This window comes from Bombus terrestris, chromosome 14, assembly GCF_910591885.1.
Source record: "Bombus terrestris chromosome 14, iyBomTerr1.2, whole genome shotgun sequence".
In the NCBI taxonomy this organism is placed as follows: Eukaryota; Metazoa; Arthropoda; class Insecta; order Hymenoptera; family Apidae; genus Bombus; species Bombus terrestris.
The window spans coordinates 9,294,836-9,310,178 of NC_063282.1; the positions used below are offsets into that span (position 1 = coordinate 9,294,836).

Consider the following 15,343-nt stretch of genomic DNA (forward strand, 5'->3'; position numbering starts at 1 on the left):
TAATTATATAGTAACTTAAGAGAAATGAATCGTCTACGATAAAATTGGGGAGTTCCAAAGAAACTTAATTTTCTTCGTTGAAATAAAAATAAAATAAAATGACCACTGTATTGCACATTGGACTATGTTGGTTAGTATTCAATTCTAAGTTCTCAGGAGAAACTAATTTCCCTCGAACAATGCGAATTAGCTAGCTTCTTCAGAAGAAAATTGAATCACTCCTGTAACACGAAGACCTACAGTTTCTTTTAACCCGTATTTCTACAAAACTTGTTAACCTCTGTGAAAGGATTTTCTACTTAAGAAGTGATAATATCTTCTTTTCAAGATATGCTATGCTATGCTATGATTAAAGAATCTACAAACGAGAGAATGGAATACATTATCTAATCTCATTTTAATCGATTGTCTGGAATATTTTTAAAATTGATACATTTAAATATGTTAATTAAAATACAAAGGCGTGAAGCATCGAAGTAATTAACAGAATGTATAGCTGTTTAATCTTCAAACGTCCGCACGTGCTTGACGTGAGAACTAACTTCTAGATTCTGTCCCTCTTGGGTATCACGTATTCCTAACTTTTCTACCTGTCGACAAACATTCAGTGTCCTGTGGGCTTTCTCGACGTTTCTCCGCGTGACTGTTCACCATGCACGCTTACAATAATAAAATACAAATTCAATATTATTGGCGACAGCAGATATCGATAATACATCGAATTAAACCGTATGAAAGCTAAGATTAAAATAAATAATAATGAAACGAATAAATATGAAATCGAAATTGTGTTAAAATATCACGCATCGTTTGGATGACTTTATCGTGTTTTAATCACATTATATCGTAAACTAAATTAAAAGTTTCAAAATATAGCCAAGCGAATGTACAAAGATAATAAAATGAAAACGAATTTTCGATATCATCTGCTAGAGATAGGTATCTAATTCAAATGAATACGAGTTTCCGTTTTGTCATAACACCATCAGTTTATTTTTCATTTTTCGTTCACATTCAGTTTATTTTTCAATCGACACAATAGTGTCAACATTAACAAATTTCCAAAACGATAAATGCCGCAGTACCAAACGTTTCTGTCCGAATATTTTCTTTTTTAATGGAATTATTTTACCATAAATTCGTCTTTTTCTATAGTACAATTAAACTAAAATCATTTATAATTTTAAAAGATAAATAAAGCTATTAATTTTAGTTTAAAATATTTTCGAAACTATTTTAATCAACTCTCATCCATACTCGTAAGGGAACGTGGACGTTCTACGAATAAATTCCACGACTAACTTGTGCACTTAAAAAGTAGATTTTTCATTTCGACGATTCGAGATATCGCCCTCAATTTCACAGTTTCAACTGTTTTGCATAGCCGTTTGTGAACTTTTCTTGAATACTTAACCAACAGGACTTACGAGATCCCTCGAGTAACGTTATAGCTAGAGTTTAGTGCGTTCTATTCTTAAGGCTGGATAGTACCATCTGTTTCTACTGGCATTTGTCTGTCGCGGTCCTCTCTCTGCTTTACAAGTATTCATGAAATTTTTATTTTAATTATCTATTTGATATTCATGGTATCGTATTCATTGCGAAGTGATATTAAAGTTAAAAATATGTTCATAAAGTCAAGAAATACACGGAAAAGATTAATACAAATAATTAAAACGTTCATTTCGCCAACAGTAAACAAATCCCAGGATTTTATGTATTTTTCTAGCACTTTTAATTTCACGGCTACACAACACGTAGTATCATATCTTATGCATGAAAATTATAAATCGTTTCATCCTCTGTTAACTTTCATACGTACGACACTGCTGGCGAGCTACATGCAGGTCCAGCCTTAGCTGCATTGCTAGACACGTAGGTCTACGTGCTTCAACCTTTGAATATTAATGTCTAAACGGAGCCGAGATACCGCTGAAATATTCCTCCACTATAACTTGCAGTGTTCTGTCAATGTACCAACTTTATCCATTATTGTCCTACCGTTAATTGATTATGACGTGGTCCAATCTGTGTTATTACCATCCTATTATTATCATAATGTGGCAAGGAAAAAACGATTTCTATGCATAATGTCTTAATAATCTCGTTAACCATAGTTGAATATGAGACGAACGCAATAGGTTGAAAGTATTCAGAGATACCTTTGGCGGCTGATTGCAAGCTTTTCAAGATCTTTCTGTTCTCAAAAGGAAAAGATTTCCCTCGGCCGAGGAAAACAACGGAATGGCATTTAACTCATAATACTTGAAAAGCATTTTACTTTTACCATTCCACTTTGTTATCTCACAACAGAATTTAGATATACATATACATACTCTACGTATACTCCACACACGGCACAGTGAAACGCCATTCCTTATGTTCCTTGATAAGAACAATTTATTTTAATTTTACTGCTCCATGGCTATACATTTCCGTATCGTGATTTGATATTGTATCCTGTTGCTCTATACGATTGCCATAGCTTTAAATAATCAACTTAACAATTACATACATCCAATTAAAGTAAACGGATGAATCAATATGTATCCAAAATAAAGCTACGATCTTTTCTCAGATTCTATCACGCGAATATCCTTCAACGTCTTTAATACAAATATAATATAAACGTTCAAATAATTTCGCGAGTCTTATTCTACCTATTAACGAATTTCATAAATACATCCCGAACAATTACCACTCCACTCTTCGTATATTAATAACCGAGACACAAACAGAGAATTCCTCTTTAATTTCTTCTTCCATTTATCCAACGTAAAAACTCATCAAGCTATATCAATACAGAGTAATAATCTCCACGAAACAAAGGTGAATCATCGTTGATTTCCAGTATAAACGCTTCTTATCCTGTTCTTTATCCATTCGCCAGACACCGCTGAGATTTCAGTGAGTAAAGGGGCGAGGGCAGAAAGCATTTAACTGGTAATATTCGCGAAGCGTTCTGTGATTCCGGTCCAGGCTCTCTCGATAGGAATGACGGCATGGAATGGGAGAGGATCTGAAGGAGACGAGTACAGTGGGTCGGAAATGACTCGTTACCGAGGGCACCGGAAACCGCTCTCCTTTTGCTGCCGCCATCACTCGGCCTCCAAGCAGTTCCACGCCTACCAGGAGCGATGCCCCCTGGCTATGCCAGCGGATAAAGAAAAAAGAGCAAGAAAAAGCAAGAACGAGAAGGAAAAGAAATAGAAGAGCCGACGGTGGAGAGCTTCGTCCTCATCCAACTACCGGATAACTTCTTATCTCGGTCGAAGAAACTCGAATTTTGTAGATTGAGGCAAAGACGAAGAGATCGAGAAAGAATATTGCGTATAAAACATAGCCGATTTAGCCAGAAACGATGGTCGCTTGTTTCTCTTTTTCGATTTAGGCTACTGATTCGCAGACGTTCTCCTTTCTTATGCTAGTCTGTATTCTTCCAAAGATTATTCGTTTTATGATAATTACATTTTGCGATATATCGTTCGTAACCATTTCGTTTTTCAAAGAATGAAGGTTATTCAAAGGTTTTAACTGGTTACGCAAGTATCCACGGTGAGAAATTAATGTGGCTTTAATGCTTTCATGCGAAGCTTAATACCACTATGGAACCGTGCTTTTCTTCGGAAGCCCGTAGGAAGGATTTATGATGCATCTCACCCCGTTAATTCTGTTAATCTTAGAATCTTCGTTGCGCTTCAGTACACAATTTTGCAACTTGTTGCGAAAGTCAGCCAAGCCTTTTTGTTTGCCAGTACTTAACAGAGTTGCCAGCGCGTTTATCATTATTTCCTGTGGAAACTATCAAACTTGCGACTCTTGATATTAAAATTCTTTTTATATATTTAACATCGAATCGTTCGAGTATCTAGCGGTTTTTAATATCAACGTACCAGTAATACAAGTAACTCGTATGTATTTCATGATATCATATATGTATTTCACGGATACCATGATCCACTTCTTTAATTCTCCGGTCCTCTGATATTATTTGTGCATAAAAAAGGTAACTGGCGAGATGTGAAAGAGAATTTTTTCACAGAGGCAACGAGACATAAACGTATCAGTATCGTGTGACATTAAATTCACCGAAGACAAATTTGATATTGTTATCCAATAGGAGCACGCATATACGCGGTCGCTACGTTAAAACTCGGTTTCTGTAACAAATGCTTCTGGGTATTTAATAGAGTAATCGTGCCAGGGTAGTGTCTTCGTAACATGTCCAGGTAACCAGACCCGTTTGTTCCAATTAGCCACGCTGATGTTAAATAATGTCACGCCGCGCCGGGGAAACCGGTCGCACAACGTGCCGGCTACTCCCACTGCAGTTGTACTGGATGATCCCTATTTCGTTGTAAACTTCATCTCCAGTTCGTGGTCTCGCGTGGCGCACTACGAATCCCCGCTTCTTCTTTAAATGGCCATCAGAAAATCGAAACTTTATTAGACTAGAACACGAAAATACGTATCTGCCACGTATTCCTTTTTCTCGGAAATTTCAACGGCTTGAGAAATGAAAGTCCGTTTTAATTAAAGTGCTTATGACATGCTTTTCAATTAGACCCGTAGATTGAAAAAGTTTCTTTCCATTTGGGACTTTTGCACATCAATTCGTTCTCCGCTTGACCGAGATTTGATAATTTTCGTGCTACATAATATGGAAAACAGAAGATAAAGTCACTGTTTAGATTGATGTTGCTTAAGTTCAAGCGACCCGGAGTTGTTGGAATAATTTCTATAATTTTCTAAAATAATGTTTCTAATTTCTCTAAACACGAAAATGTTGAAAGCAATGTGAAACATTCTATTAATTATGCTCTTATTTTGAATTCTCTGCAGACGAGTGTGATGTACAGCATGTAATATCGTAACGAGTTACATTTATGAGAATGACACACAGAAAATTTAAACTAAGCGAATTATATTTTCATCGTGAGTAAATTTAATTAAAGAAACAAGAATTTTAAATGAAGCCGTGATAAACAAAATCATGTATAATCTGTCTATCTGTCTGTCTGTCTGTCTGTCTGTCTCTCTCTCTCTCTCTCTCTCTCTCTCTCTCTCTCTCTCTCATTCTCTCTCACTCTCTCTCCTTTTGAGTTTAACTTGCAAACTTACATACCATAATAGTGCACAACCATAATTATTTGACAAACTTGGAAACATTCCTCCATTTTTAACCAAGAAATAATACTGTCCCTATGTGCAGTATTCTCTATACTAATAATTAATATGTCCAAAATTTGATTACAATATGCGAATTTCTAAAATAGATGGCCGCATTAGCCTGCCAGCGGAAATTAGACAATATGGAGCCCAGCAGAAATTGCCGAGTTGAAAAAATGAAATTCTCCGACGAACAACTTTAATTCTTCATTAGCGAAACTTCTTATTATATTCGAAATATATTCCCAAAATGACCTCCTTAAATCATAAAATACTACGTATCTGCATATGCTTTACAAACTTTCTAACCAAAACTTTCGCGAATTTTCCAGTGTCAGAGGCAAGCAAAGGTTTGAACACGTAAAACCTCTTCCAGATCCTGACGCTTTAAAATCACTCTTGCGCCCTACGACAAACATATTTCAACAACTTCCACAAATATACAGATGGATGTAAGAGCCCGCTTGGCACAAATACTACTTGTCACCAAAAACCAAAATACATAATAATACTATTACGACCAAGTTACAGCAATCTCGATCACTGAAATGGTTTCATAAGAATCCGATCGAAATTATGCAATCCCCTACCATTTGAGGGTACAATACGGCTCACTGAAAATATGTGAGACGGCAATCCCGTGAACGAGGCTCTATCATTCCTCGCGGAAGCGCGGCTCTCGAAGAAAAACGAAATTGCCAAAATGAGAAGTTGGCAAAGGGGCGCGTGTTTCCAATTCTCCCATGTTACGCTTAAGCGGCGACCGCAGTGCATAGTCGAACCGCGGTGTACGTGGACGTGAGCAAGTTATTATTTCTGTTATACGTATACCTCTGTCAGTGGGCACGCCGGCAGCGAAACTGGAATATCGATTCTCAACTGTCGAAGGTAGGCAATACGGCCGACTTCCGGCACGAGCCGGAAATGACTGTTCCACGCCTGCCAACCCAATTCCCCGTTCTCCGTTTTCCCGTACCCATAGCAGCCACAGCGAGCTGCGTAACTATAAAAGCCCGACGCTTTGCGTTCCCTTGCGAATGATTTCGAGAAACGCTTCGATAGTTGGATGCACCACCTCGGCATTTGTTCCAAAATACCGAATGGTAAGCATGTTTAACGATCGACGCTTGATACGCGCGTGCCTGTAATCGGTAGAAACGCGAATCCCACTTTTTAATGCCCCGTAACGCGTAATAGTTTCGGTTTAATGACAATTACCAAAAGTAAATACGCTGGAAACACGGTCGCGCTTCGCCACCTGTTTCAGCTTAGTTTCGGCATCGAGTAACGGAATGTTCGATGATTTGCATAACGTAATTATTTAGTGCGCGGCTCACCGTTTAATTTGGGTACGATGTTACAAACAAGTGATTTATGCTGTTTATCTTTGCGGTAATTATCCAACTTCTTTGCTTTGGTCATTTATTTATATACATTTTTCGTTTTGTTTTGGAAAATGTTATTAGGAATATTAAAAAATATTCTTTACGCAAACGTTTTGTATCGTTTGGAACTGTACGTATCGATTTGTCGATTGTATTAATTTTAAAACATATGGGGAACGTTGTCGGTACGAAACGAATCGATAGATTGATTCGTAAAGATTTTCAAATTGAGATGAATTACTATTATCGTACTTGTTTGTGTAAAGTAGAGCTGTTTAGATGGAAGTAATGATCGATTCATGGGCTAAATGTTCGTAAAACGTATTTGTTGGAAAAGCGCGCAAAAACTAAAGTAGCTTTGTTAGTGGAGCGGAATTACAAACGAGCATTTCAACTTCAGAACGTTATAAAAGCATACATTTGTTGTTTTCGTGAATTTAACGATGCGAAATAGCGTTTCTTTGATTCATATTTGAAAGGCAGTTTTATAAATCTCTGCCACAGTACCGTAGCCATACATCATACGCATATAGCGTACGACAATCTTTCAATCGTGACAAGATCTACTTCGCAGAACTTTGATTGTGGGTATTCTTTTCGTACGCTCTGTAAAAATGTTGCCCGACAATGTTTCCGCTTTACCGTTTCCATATTTTAACCGACAACTAAAATATTTAATAGGCCAAGTATATATTAGTCCTTTCTTCTTACCTTTCGATTTCACAACATGAATGTGGACACTGATTTTTGGACGTTTCACGAGGATCCGATTTCGCACCCGTTTCTAGACTTTACATCAAATACATGAACCATAAATAACGATTGGATGAACATGGAGGGATTTACGAAAAATTTACTGACTGACAATTGACCGAATTTCACAAATGTTTGGATGTTAAAATTAATCCGTTTTGAATGACAAGTTTTTAAACGCCAAATAAAATATTAAAACTAGCTAATTGCTAGAGAAATACATCGACCCGCTTTGTCTAAATATACATTTTACTGCTTTATCTGAGAGAAAAGGTCTTTCATCCTTATACTATACGTCCCACTTATTAAAAAGAAAACTCGTTGCATGGCATACATCTTGAAACGAACGCATCCGGAAACATCCCTCGATCATCTGCAGATGATATTAAAATAGAGACATATCTCGCGTTCTATTTACGTGAAGCTATTGCAAGCCTGTCATTGCAGTAAGATTTGCCACAGAGAGATATCGATCGCGATAAATCAAATCGTATAAAACAGAACCATTGCGTTGTGACGAACGACTGGTCTAATAACGCGACATCGAAGTAAAGTGTGCGAAACTCACAAGTCACGGGTTATCGCTCTTTGCCATACGGTTCGTTTCAATTAAATCTAAAATTGTGAGGAAAACGTGAAAGATAGTACGACGACGAGAAGAAAGATGATTTACTAGTCCAAGTCTTATAAATTACATTCATGCGCTGCTTCCCGTATTCACTTTGAATTTAACTCGTCTAACTTTTCCCTCGCGACGCCCTTTGAACATTTCCATTTTTACGTAGTCAAATGATCAAAAGATAATTATGCTTTTAGTTCTCTTATTACTGCCTCCTTTTCAATCCACAGATCAATACTAGACCAGCGAATACATCGTCACACGCAAAAATTTTAATTTAAAAGACGAAAATTAAGATTCGATAAATCAAATCATCGAGTTTTCCCTCCGAGAAGTTAAATTTCTATTTGACACCATCGTCTTTAAATCTGATTCAATGATGAAATAATAATATTTGGCCAATACAGCAGTAGAGGAGATGATTTAATATCACAGTCCACATCGAATTACGATATTTCTGCAATTGAATTTAGTTGCTTTATATTATGACGGAAATAATACCTCGTTTAACGAAAGTATTAATGAACGTCTATCCAGAAAAATCACTTTTCTCTCCCGAAGACTTCCACGATTCTGATTGCGCGGTCCAAGTATTATTTTATTATCGCTTCTTAAGTTATCAAAAATAAATAAAATTCGAAGGAAATTATTGAAAAAAAAAGAAAAGAAGAAGTAACCCATACAGAGAAGAATGAATGGTCGGGTAATACTAGTAAATGTAAATCGTACGAGTCGTGTGACAGAATAGCAAGTTTGTCGGAAATTGAAAACAACCATGTATAATTGCTCCGAGGTTTCAACGACGAGGAAGCGTCTAATTCGCGCATTTTCTACACAACGTGCCAGGTAATAAAGAGAAAAAACGGAAAGCTACAATGCGATGTAACGTTATCAACGACCACCTGTGTTCTGGCGACAATGAAATATAAAACACAAGAGCCATAAAGCTAGAAACCGGAGAAACGAAACACTCGTTGCGCATCGCCGGTGGAACTTCCAACTAAACGCGTAACTAAAAAGCAGGCGACGAATTTATTTTGGTACTTTTTCGATATGGTGAAAATAGGCTACAGAAGCTTGCGCTTATCACAGATGCGAATCGAGGCCAGGATACGAATCACTTTCTTTTGTTTTCTAGGCTCCCGCATGGAATACGAATGCTCGAGCATCGACTATTTTCCAAACGAGGAATACAGCCCAGATCCCAGCGATTCAACGATGGCAATACCATGTGAGTATCAATGAGACACGGATCGAGTATATGGGACGTGTGCCTTTGAAGGGGGTTGATTAGGTGTCCTCTGTCCGGCACTGAACTCGAGTGTGACACGCTCCGTAAAATATTCGGCGGGAAAATGCTTTCAGCCGGGAGGATGTTCCATCCATGATAAACTGGATCCGACAATTTGTCCATCCCGATTTTCACCCGTCCTTCGGAACCTCGTTCTTCTTCTTCCATCATTCGCTGAACCGTGAGAAAGAACAATACGAAATTTTAGAACATCCTTCCTTTTTTTTAACGTTTATTCATACATCAATCATTTTTTACGGGGTTTTTCACTATAATTGAAATAATTTTTATTATTTTATCGTTATAAAGCGCTGGTGATTGTTGGTATTTTATGCATAGAATTTATGATTTTTACGAGGATTGTATTACAAACATTCGTTGTTACGCTTTTAATGTGAAAATTTTGAAAATAACGACGAATTGCGTGGATGTGATAGGATTTATTCAAAGTAAGTCTAGAGTGTTTGAAACAGTAGTGTAAGAACATACATTTAGTTTCGTATTCGACTAAGTTATATTTTCTTTCCCTGACAGGAATGCTTTTATAACTTCGAAATACGTATTGAGTTTTGTATGGTGAAATATGGCAGTGAAAAATAAAAGGGAAAAGTAGCGAGGGAAAATAACAGCGAGCTGAATCACACCATGATTCTCAGGCTAATTATTTCTACCGTAATAAGTTTCAATTTTATTCTGAAATCCTTTATTCGTTGAACAAAGCGAAATATATTCCTACAAATCTCATCGGTATCCTCGTATCTACGCGTGATGATCAAAGGATAGTTGAATGGAGGGAAGAAAAATTTCGGCAAGAAACTTTTCCCATTCGTCGAGCCCGTCATACTCATATTTTTTACCTAGATGCAGTTACCAAGTCGGCAATGTTCTTCTTCGCTGCAACATCGCTGCTGGTGGTAGCCGAAGTTTGTTACTTCACGGCTCACGTTACTCACCCGAGACACAGACTTTGCGTCTTTGTCGCCGGCGTAGTCTTCATAGTTTCCGGTGAGTAATAAAGTACACCAAGCTTATATTGCACCTAATACTTCGCGCACACTAACTTTCTGAAAAAGGGTTATGAATACAGAAAGCAGAAAAACAAGCGATAACTTGTTGGTTCGTATAACGTTCAAAATAAAAAAATACACAGTGTATCTTGTAGAAAAACGAACCAATCGAAAGATGGTAACTATTGTATGAAATTAAACTTCGTTTTATTATATTATAATAGAACTACCAATTTTTAAGATAAAAAAAAGAGAGATCGTAAAATAAATTTTAATGAATTTCGTAGATCTAGTATTACCCTTTTGTTCATTTAAATAGCATCGTTATGATATTTTATTCGAGTTAGAAGAAATTTCGAAACTATTGTTTAAAAAAAGATCTTGCAGAAAACGGATAAAAAAAGCTAAAAAATTATTGAACTACCAAAGGATTAGAGCATGAAGAAAGCGTCTTTCTGGAGCAATTCCGCTTTGAAAAACGCGCACTGCGTTGTAGAATCGTTTTGCCGAGTGCAAATACAGAAAATTCCATCTCGCTTTTCAAATATTACGCGTTCGATATACACAGGCTCGCCAAAGTATTCGAACAGTTGTAGATAGCTTTTTTGAATATATCACGTGTGTTATACGAGACATTTTGAAATTTCATTAGCACCGTTACAAGATTCGGCTATATTACACCGTTCTCGAAGATGAGTTTATATAAGCATCAGTAGGTTAAATCTACATGCAATGTCCACCTTCGTAAATGTACCACGCACGAAGATGGATTAAAGTTTAAATAATCGCGTTACCTAAACTGTTCAGAGCCCGTGAAATTGTCGCCAGAACTGCTGCAGAGAGATAACGTTCAAGTTATTAAATCGGTTTCCCTTTCAGGTTTGTTAATGCTGGTAGGAATGGTGATGTACATATCTGTGTTCAAAGCTGAAGTTGGTAGCAAACTTAGACCAAGGTCGTCGTTTCAGGTCAGTCAAATATCCAAAACTCATTTGATGTTCACATCCTCAAATAAAGAAAAAAGAAAAGGAAAGGCCATATTATTTTCAATCGATATTAATCTCAATATATTTAATCTCAAGTTTCAGTCGGCTGGAAATTGTTTACATTTTACAAATTTCCGAAAAAATAAAAGTTTATGTTTCATTTGAAACGTAAAAATCTCGAATAAAAATTTTCAATGGAGGAATTTTAGTTGAAATCATAGCCTAACCGTGGAATATCATACGGAACGATGAAATTCTCGATCTCATATTTCCTTCGGTGCCATTAGATTACTTCTTATCTGTATCATTGCCCGTGTGAATGAATATCTTGGACGCAATCTTGCGATTTCAGGGACCACCCTTCACCTACAGGTACGGATTCTCATTTTTGCTGTACGTGAGTGGCTTCATCACGACCGAGGTCGCTGGCACTTACGCCATTTTCTTGTATATTTCTTGGCACCAGAAAGAACTGCTACGGAGAGATTCCAGGCGAAAAAATTACGGGGTTGGTAGTATTAGCTTCGTTTCTACGACTTCGTAAGATCGGATGTGCTCGCGTTCGGAAACTTGGACCGAATTAACATCCGCTTAAAAGTTTTCGTTATACAAATCGCAGTCGTTAGTCTTCGTTTGGCAGAATATCAAAATATCGAAACTATTTGCTTGGCCATCAACAACCAAGTGGTGAAATAATACAAGCGTATCGCTTTCCACTCAAATTACAATTTCATTAAAATTTTGCAATTTTAATATAATTCTAATGCACATTCGTCGATTGGACGTGATAAATTTTCTACAAATTCTTGAAAGTCTTTATCACTTATACCGCAAACTTTGCGCCTCTCACTTTGATAACTCGCAATCAACGTGCTCTTTTCTTGGTTCGCGCGTGTGCTCGGAATTCTTGAAACTTTCAAGGTGTATAAGTTATTCTTCTAAAAAATTCAGCTACAATCTCGTGCTTTCAACGATAAAATAAAACTCGCGCAAATAAACTTCCAACCCAGCTGAATACAGATAGTTGAGTCTCCTGAATGCCAACTAAAAATTTGAACGTGAAGCTTATATTTTGAAGCTTATATTTTTTACGGTGAAATTTAGATATTTTCCAAACGTGATTAATAACTGTTTAAATATTAACGAATAATCGTAAGGCTGGGTTTTGCTAAGACGTAATTCACAAAAATATATTCTGTCCAAGTTAAATTACTCGTTTAATATCTATACAATAGAGTACGAAATATTCTGCATAAACCCCCATCTGCATGCAATTTAATAAGTGCTCGTGCAAAATTTTACTCAAGAACGTAGCTCGCGTGAATTACACTTCGGGACGAGTTTAATTTAAATTTAACGAACGTTGTGCTACTTTGAGACAATATTATGAGTACCAACAATGGTACATTAATATGATTACAAAGCGAATAATGTCGAAAGAAAAAAAGTAAATAAATTTTCTGAAAAATGTGCGAATATTTCTGCATGCTTTTCACCATTGCACGATTAAATCTTCCATCCTGCTGTCAATTAACCAACTCGGCGCGAATTCAGCGACTTATTTTAACTGAATTACGATCCGGCAGACTAGGAGTTAAATTACATTTAACTAGTAAATAGACACCTGAATGAAAACGAAGCGAAACACGAGGCAGAGGCAAGTGTTAGCTCTCGGCCTCCAAGTACCTGGGATCTCATTCGCGCAATGCTATCGCACTCAGGAAACAAGTGACACTCTTGACTTCGCGTCCCCAGGTAGTTTCCACCGCACAGAGTAAAGATTAAAAGCATTGGTTTTCTTGTATAGTACTGCTTTGAAATTTTCCCTGCGAGGATGCTCGAGATACGTGAAACATACATAAAACTCGCCAAATTGAGTTGAAAATAGAGCAAGATGATAAAAGGCAATAAAGGGTTATAATTAAAGCGATACGATGAAAATAAAAGAAGTTCATATATATACGTTTCAATCATATATCACGTTTCAATCTCAATAAACGTCTGTGTATCAATTTTGTCAAAAATTTCAACATGTTTTTAGTCAAAGAACGGGAATCGAAGTCCGACGAATTTGGTATCTATAGTGCTAAGTATCGCGTCGAATATTAACGCGTGGCGTAAAAAACAATCGGCTAAACACGACACAGTTGTACGAAACATACCTGTTGCAGTATCTGTGAGTCTACTATACTATAGCGGTAACATAAGCAGGCACAGTTAAAGCTTTACAACTAACTTACCTACGACCCGATAGAATGAGATACTCTCGAAAGTCATTTCAGAGATTAGAACGCATACTCGTAGAATTTTATTAAGCCATTTTAATCCAGCTAGAGTTTCCCACTTGCACGTGCTTCGAGATGCAGATATTAAAGGTAAACATACCTCATAAGAGAGGGAAAGAGGGAGGTGTTCTTTAGATTCACCATTGGATTAAAAATATTTTCAATCGATTTATTTTCATCCCTCGTAATAGATCAATTTTTGTAATCGGATAAAAGGAACAGACGCGCGACGAAATAAGTGTCAGGACAAATAATAAAAGAAGGAACGAGCGAAAAGGGAACAAGATAAACGCCGGCAGTGCGTCGAAAAGCAGGAAGAGGAAACACAATAGAGAAAGGAAAAGAACAATTCGCGACCTACAGTGATCCGTGTGGCCTCTGTTAACATCGAGCTGGATTCATCCCCTTTATGTCAGTGGAAATGCAATACTTCCGTGTAGTAAAACCGACACAAGTGGAATAGGTCAGTCATACATCGACCATCAACCTTGTCCCTTCCATATATCTCTACGTATGTTTATACATGTATCTACACCTGTATCATTTTATTTCTCCTTGTAAATTTTTGCAGTTACATTTATTTTACTTCCTCGCTTTCGTCCGTCGTAATTTCTTTGAATAATCGTATCTTCGATATTTTCCGCCTCCAAAAATCAAGCTGCAAGAGATTCTCACGTATTTTCTACAGAAACACAGCGAGAAATATTTGAATCGAAGGGACTGAATATTCTTTCCTAAACTTCGCCCGATACAATTACGCAGATTGGGGTTTAATGTATCTTTTATACGTTTGACCTAATTCCCCGCTGAAGCAATCAACCTTAACGCTTCCGGTATTAAACGAATAACCTTATATACAGAATCGTTCGTATACGCGTTGAACGCAGTTTCCTCCTTATTTAACTCTCGTTTTAACGTGTTTTACTCAAAGATAATAAGAGATAATTGTCATTACGCGGAACAGAGATCCGTTTGTTTGTTCATAACGTCTTTTTTCAGGGCGTGTATCACTTGGACAATCACCACGTGCATCATGCAAATCACGCGACTATAGGCCACAGTGGTTTCCTCTGCGAGAGGCATCAGAAAAGATACTTCTTCGGCAGGGATTCGGTAGATCATGTCGACTTCGACGAGTTCTTACCGCCACCTCCGAATTTGGAATATCACGACCACTTTTCCAGGCAATTCCCTAGGGACCTTACCACACAGACGGTAAAAAAGAAAACGAGAAAATGGAATACAAAAATGTTTAATTAGACGGAATATTTTCATTTTAACGTTAATTTCTTTTTCACGTTTCCTCTACAAAATATAACATTTAAATAAAGTTGAAATAAAAGGCAGACTGAAAATGTAATTGAAAGAAAAATTACGATTAAAATAAAAATATTACGCGTTAACCGTAAATATTACATTTCCCAAACGAATTTCATGCTTCGTAGCTTTGGAATTTCATAAATCTTTAGTACTTTAGAATTCGATAATTTAATTAATCGCAGGTCAGTACAACAGCCGATGTCCTGCAGGAAGAGGAAGAAGAATACAGTCCCAGTGTTCAACACGAATTCGTGACGTTTGATCTTGACGAACCTCTACCTCCCCCACCACCAGTTAGGGGTGGTGAATGGACCTTCGACACATTGAGAAAAACGACTCCCGTCTGATATACCGTCAGGTATATTTTTTAGTCTTTCTTTTTACCTTCTCCTATCATATTTGTCATTCTATTTCTCTTTTATCAAGCATTTAATTATATCGTCATATCAGTTTCCGCAACTCGTATCGAGTAACATGCCAATGATTCATAAAATTCCTCATATAAAAAGTCATGTAACGTTTAGTTAA

At 36.9% G+C, this 15,343-nt stretch overlaps 1 protein-coding gene across 2 annotated transcripts in view; it reads left to right on the top strand.

Annotated features, from left to right (window-relative positions):
- The window catches only part of LOC100643828 (voltage-dependent calcium channel gamma-7 subunit), a 39,568-nt gene that overhangs the window by 21,306 nt on the left and 2,919 nt on the right, over positions 1-15,343 (top strand). The window contains exons 3-8 of one of the 2 annotated variants that reach the window (XM_003400868.4): positions 9,065-9,157; positions 10,079-10,222; positions 11,104-11,192; positions 11,563-11,718; positions 14,495-14,710; positions 14,998-15,173. In XM_003400868.4, the coding sequence (XP_003400916.1) occupies positions 9,065-9,157; positions 10,079-10,222; positions 11,104-11,192; positions 11,563-11,718; positions 14,495-14,710; positions 14,998-15,162 (863 nt within the window). In that variant the 3' untranslated portion in view covers positions 15,163-15,173. Of the gene's footprint in view, positions 1-9,064; positions 9,158-10,078; positions 10,223-11,103; positions 11,193-11,562; positions 11,723-14,494; positions 14,711-14,997; positions 15,174-15,343 lie in introns of those variants that run through there. The other variant, XM_048412093.1, reaches the window with a different exon arrangement.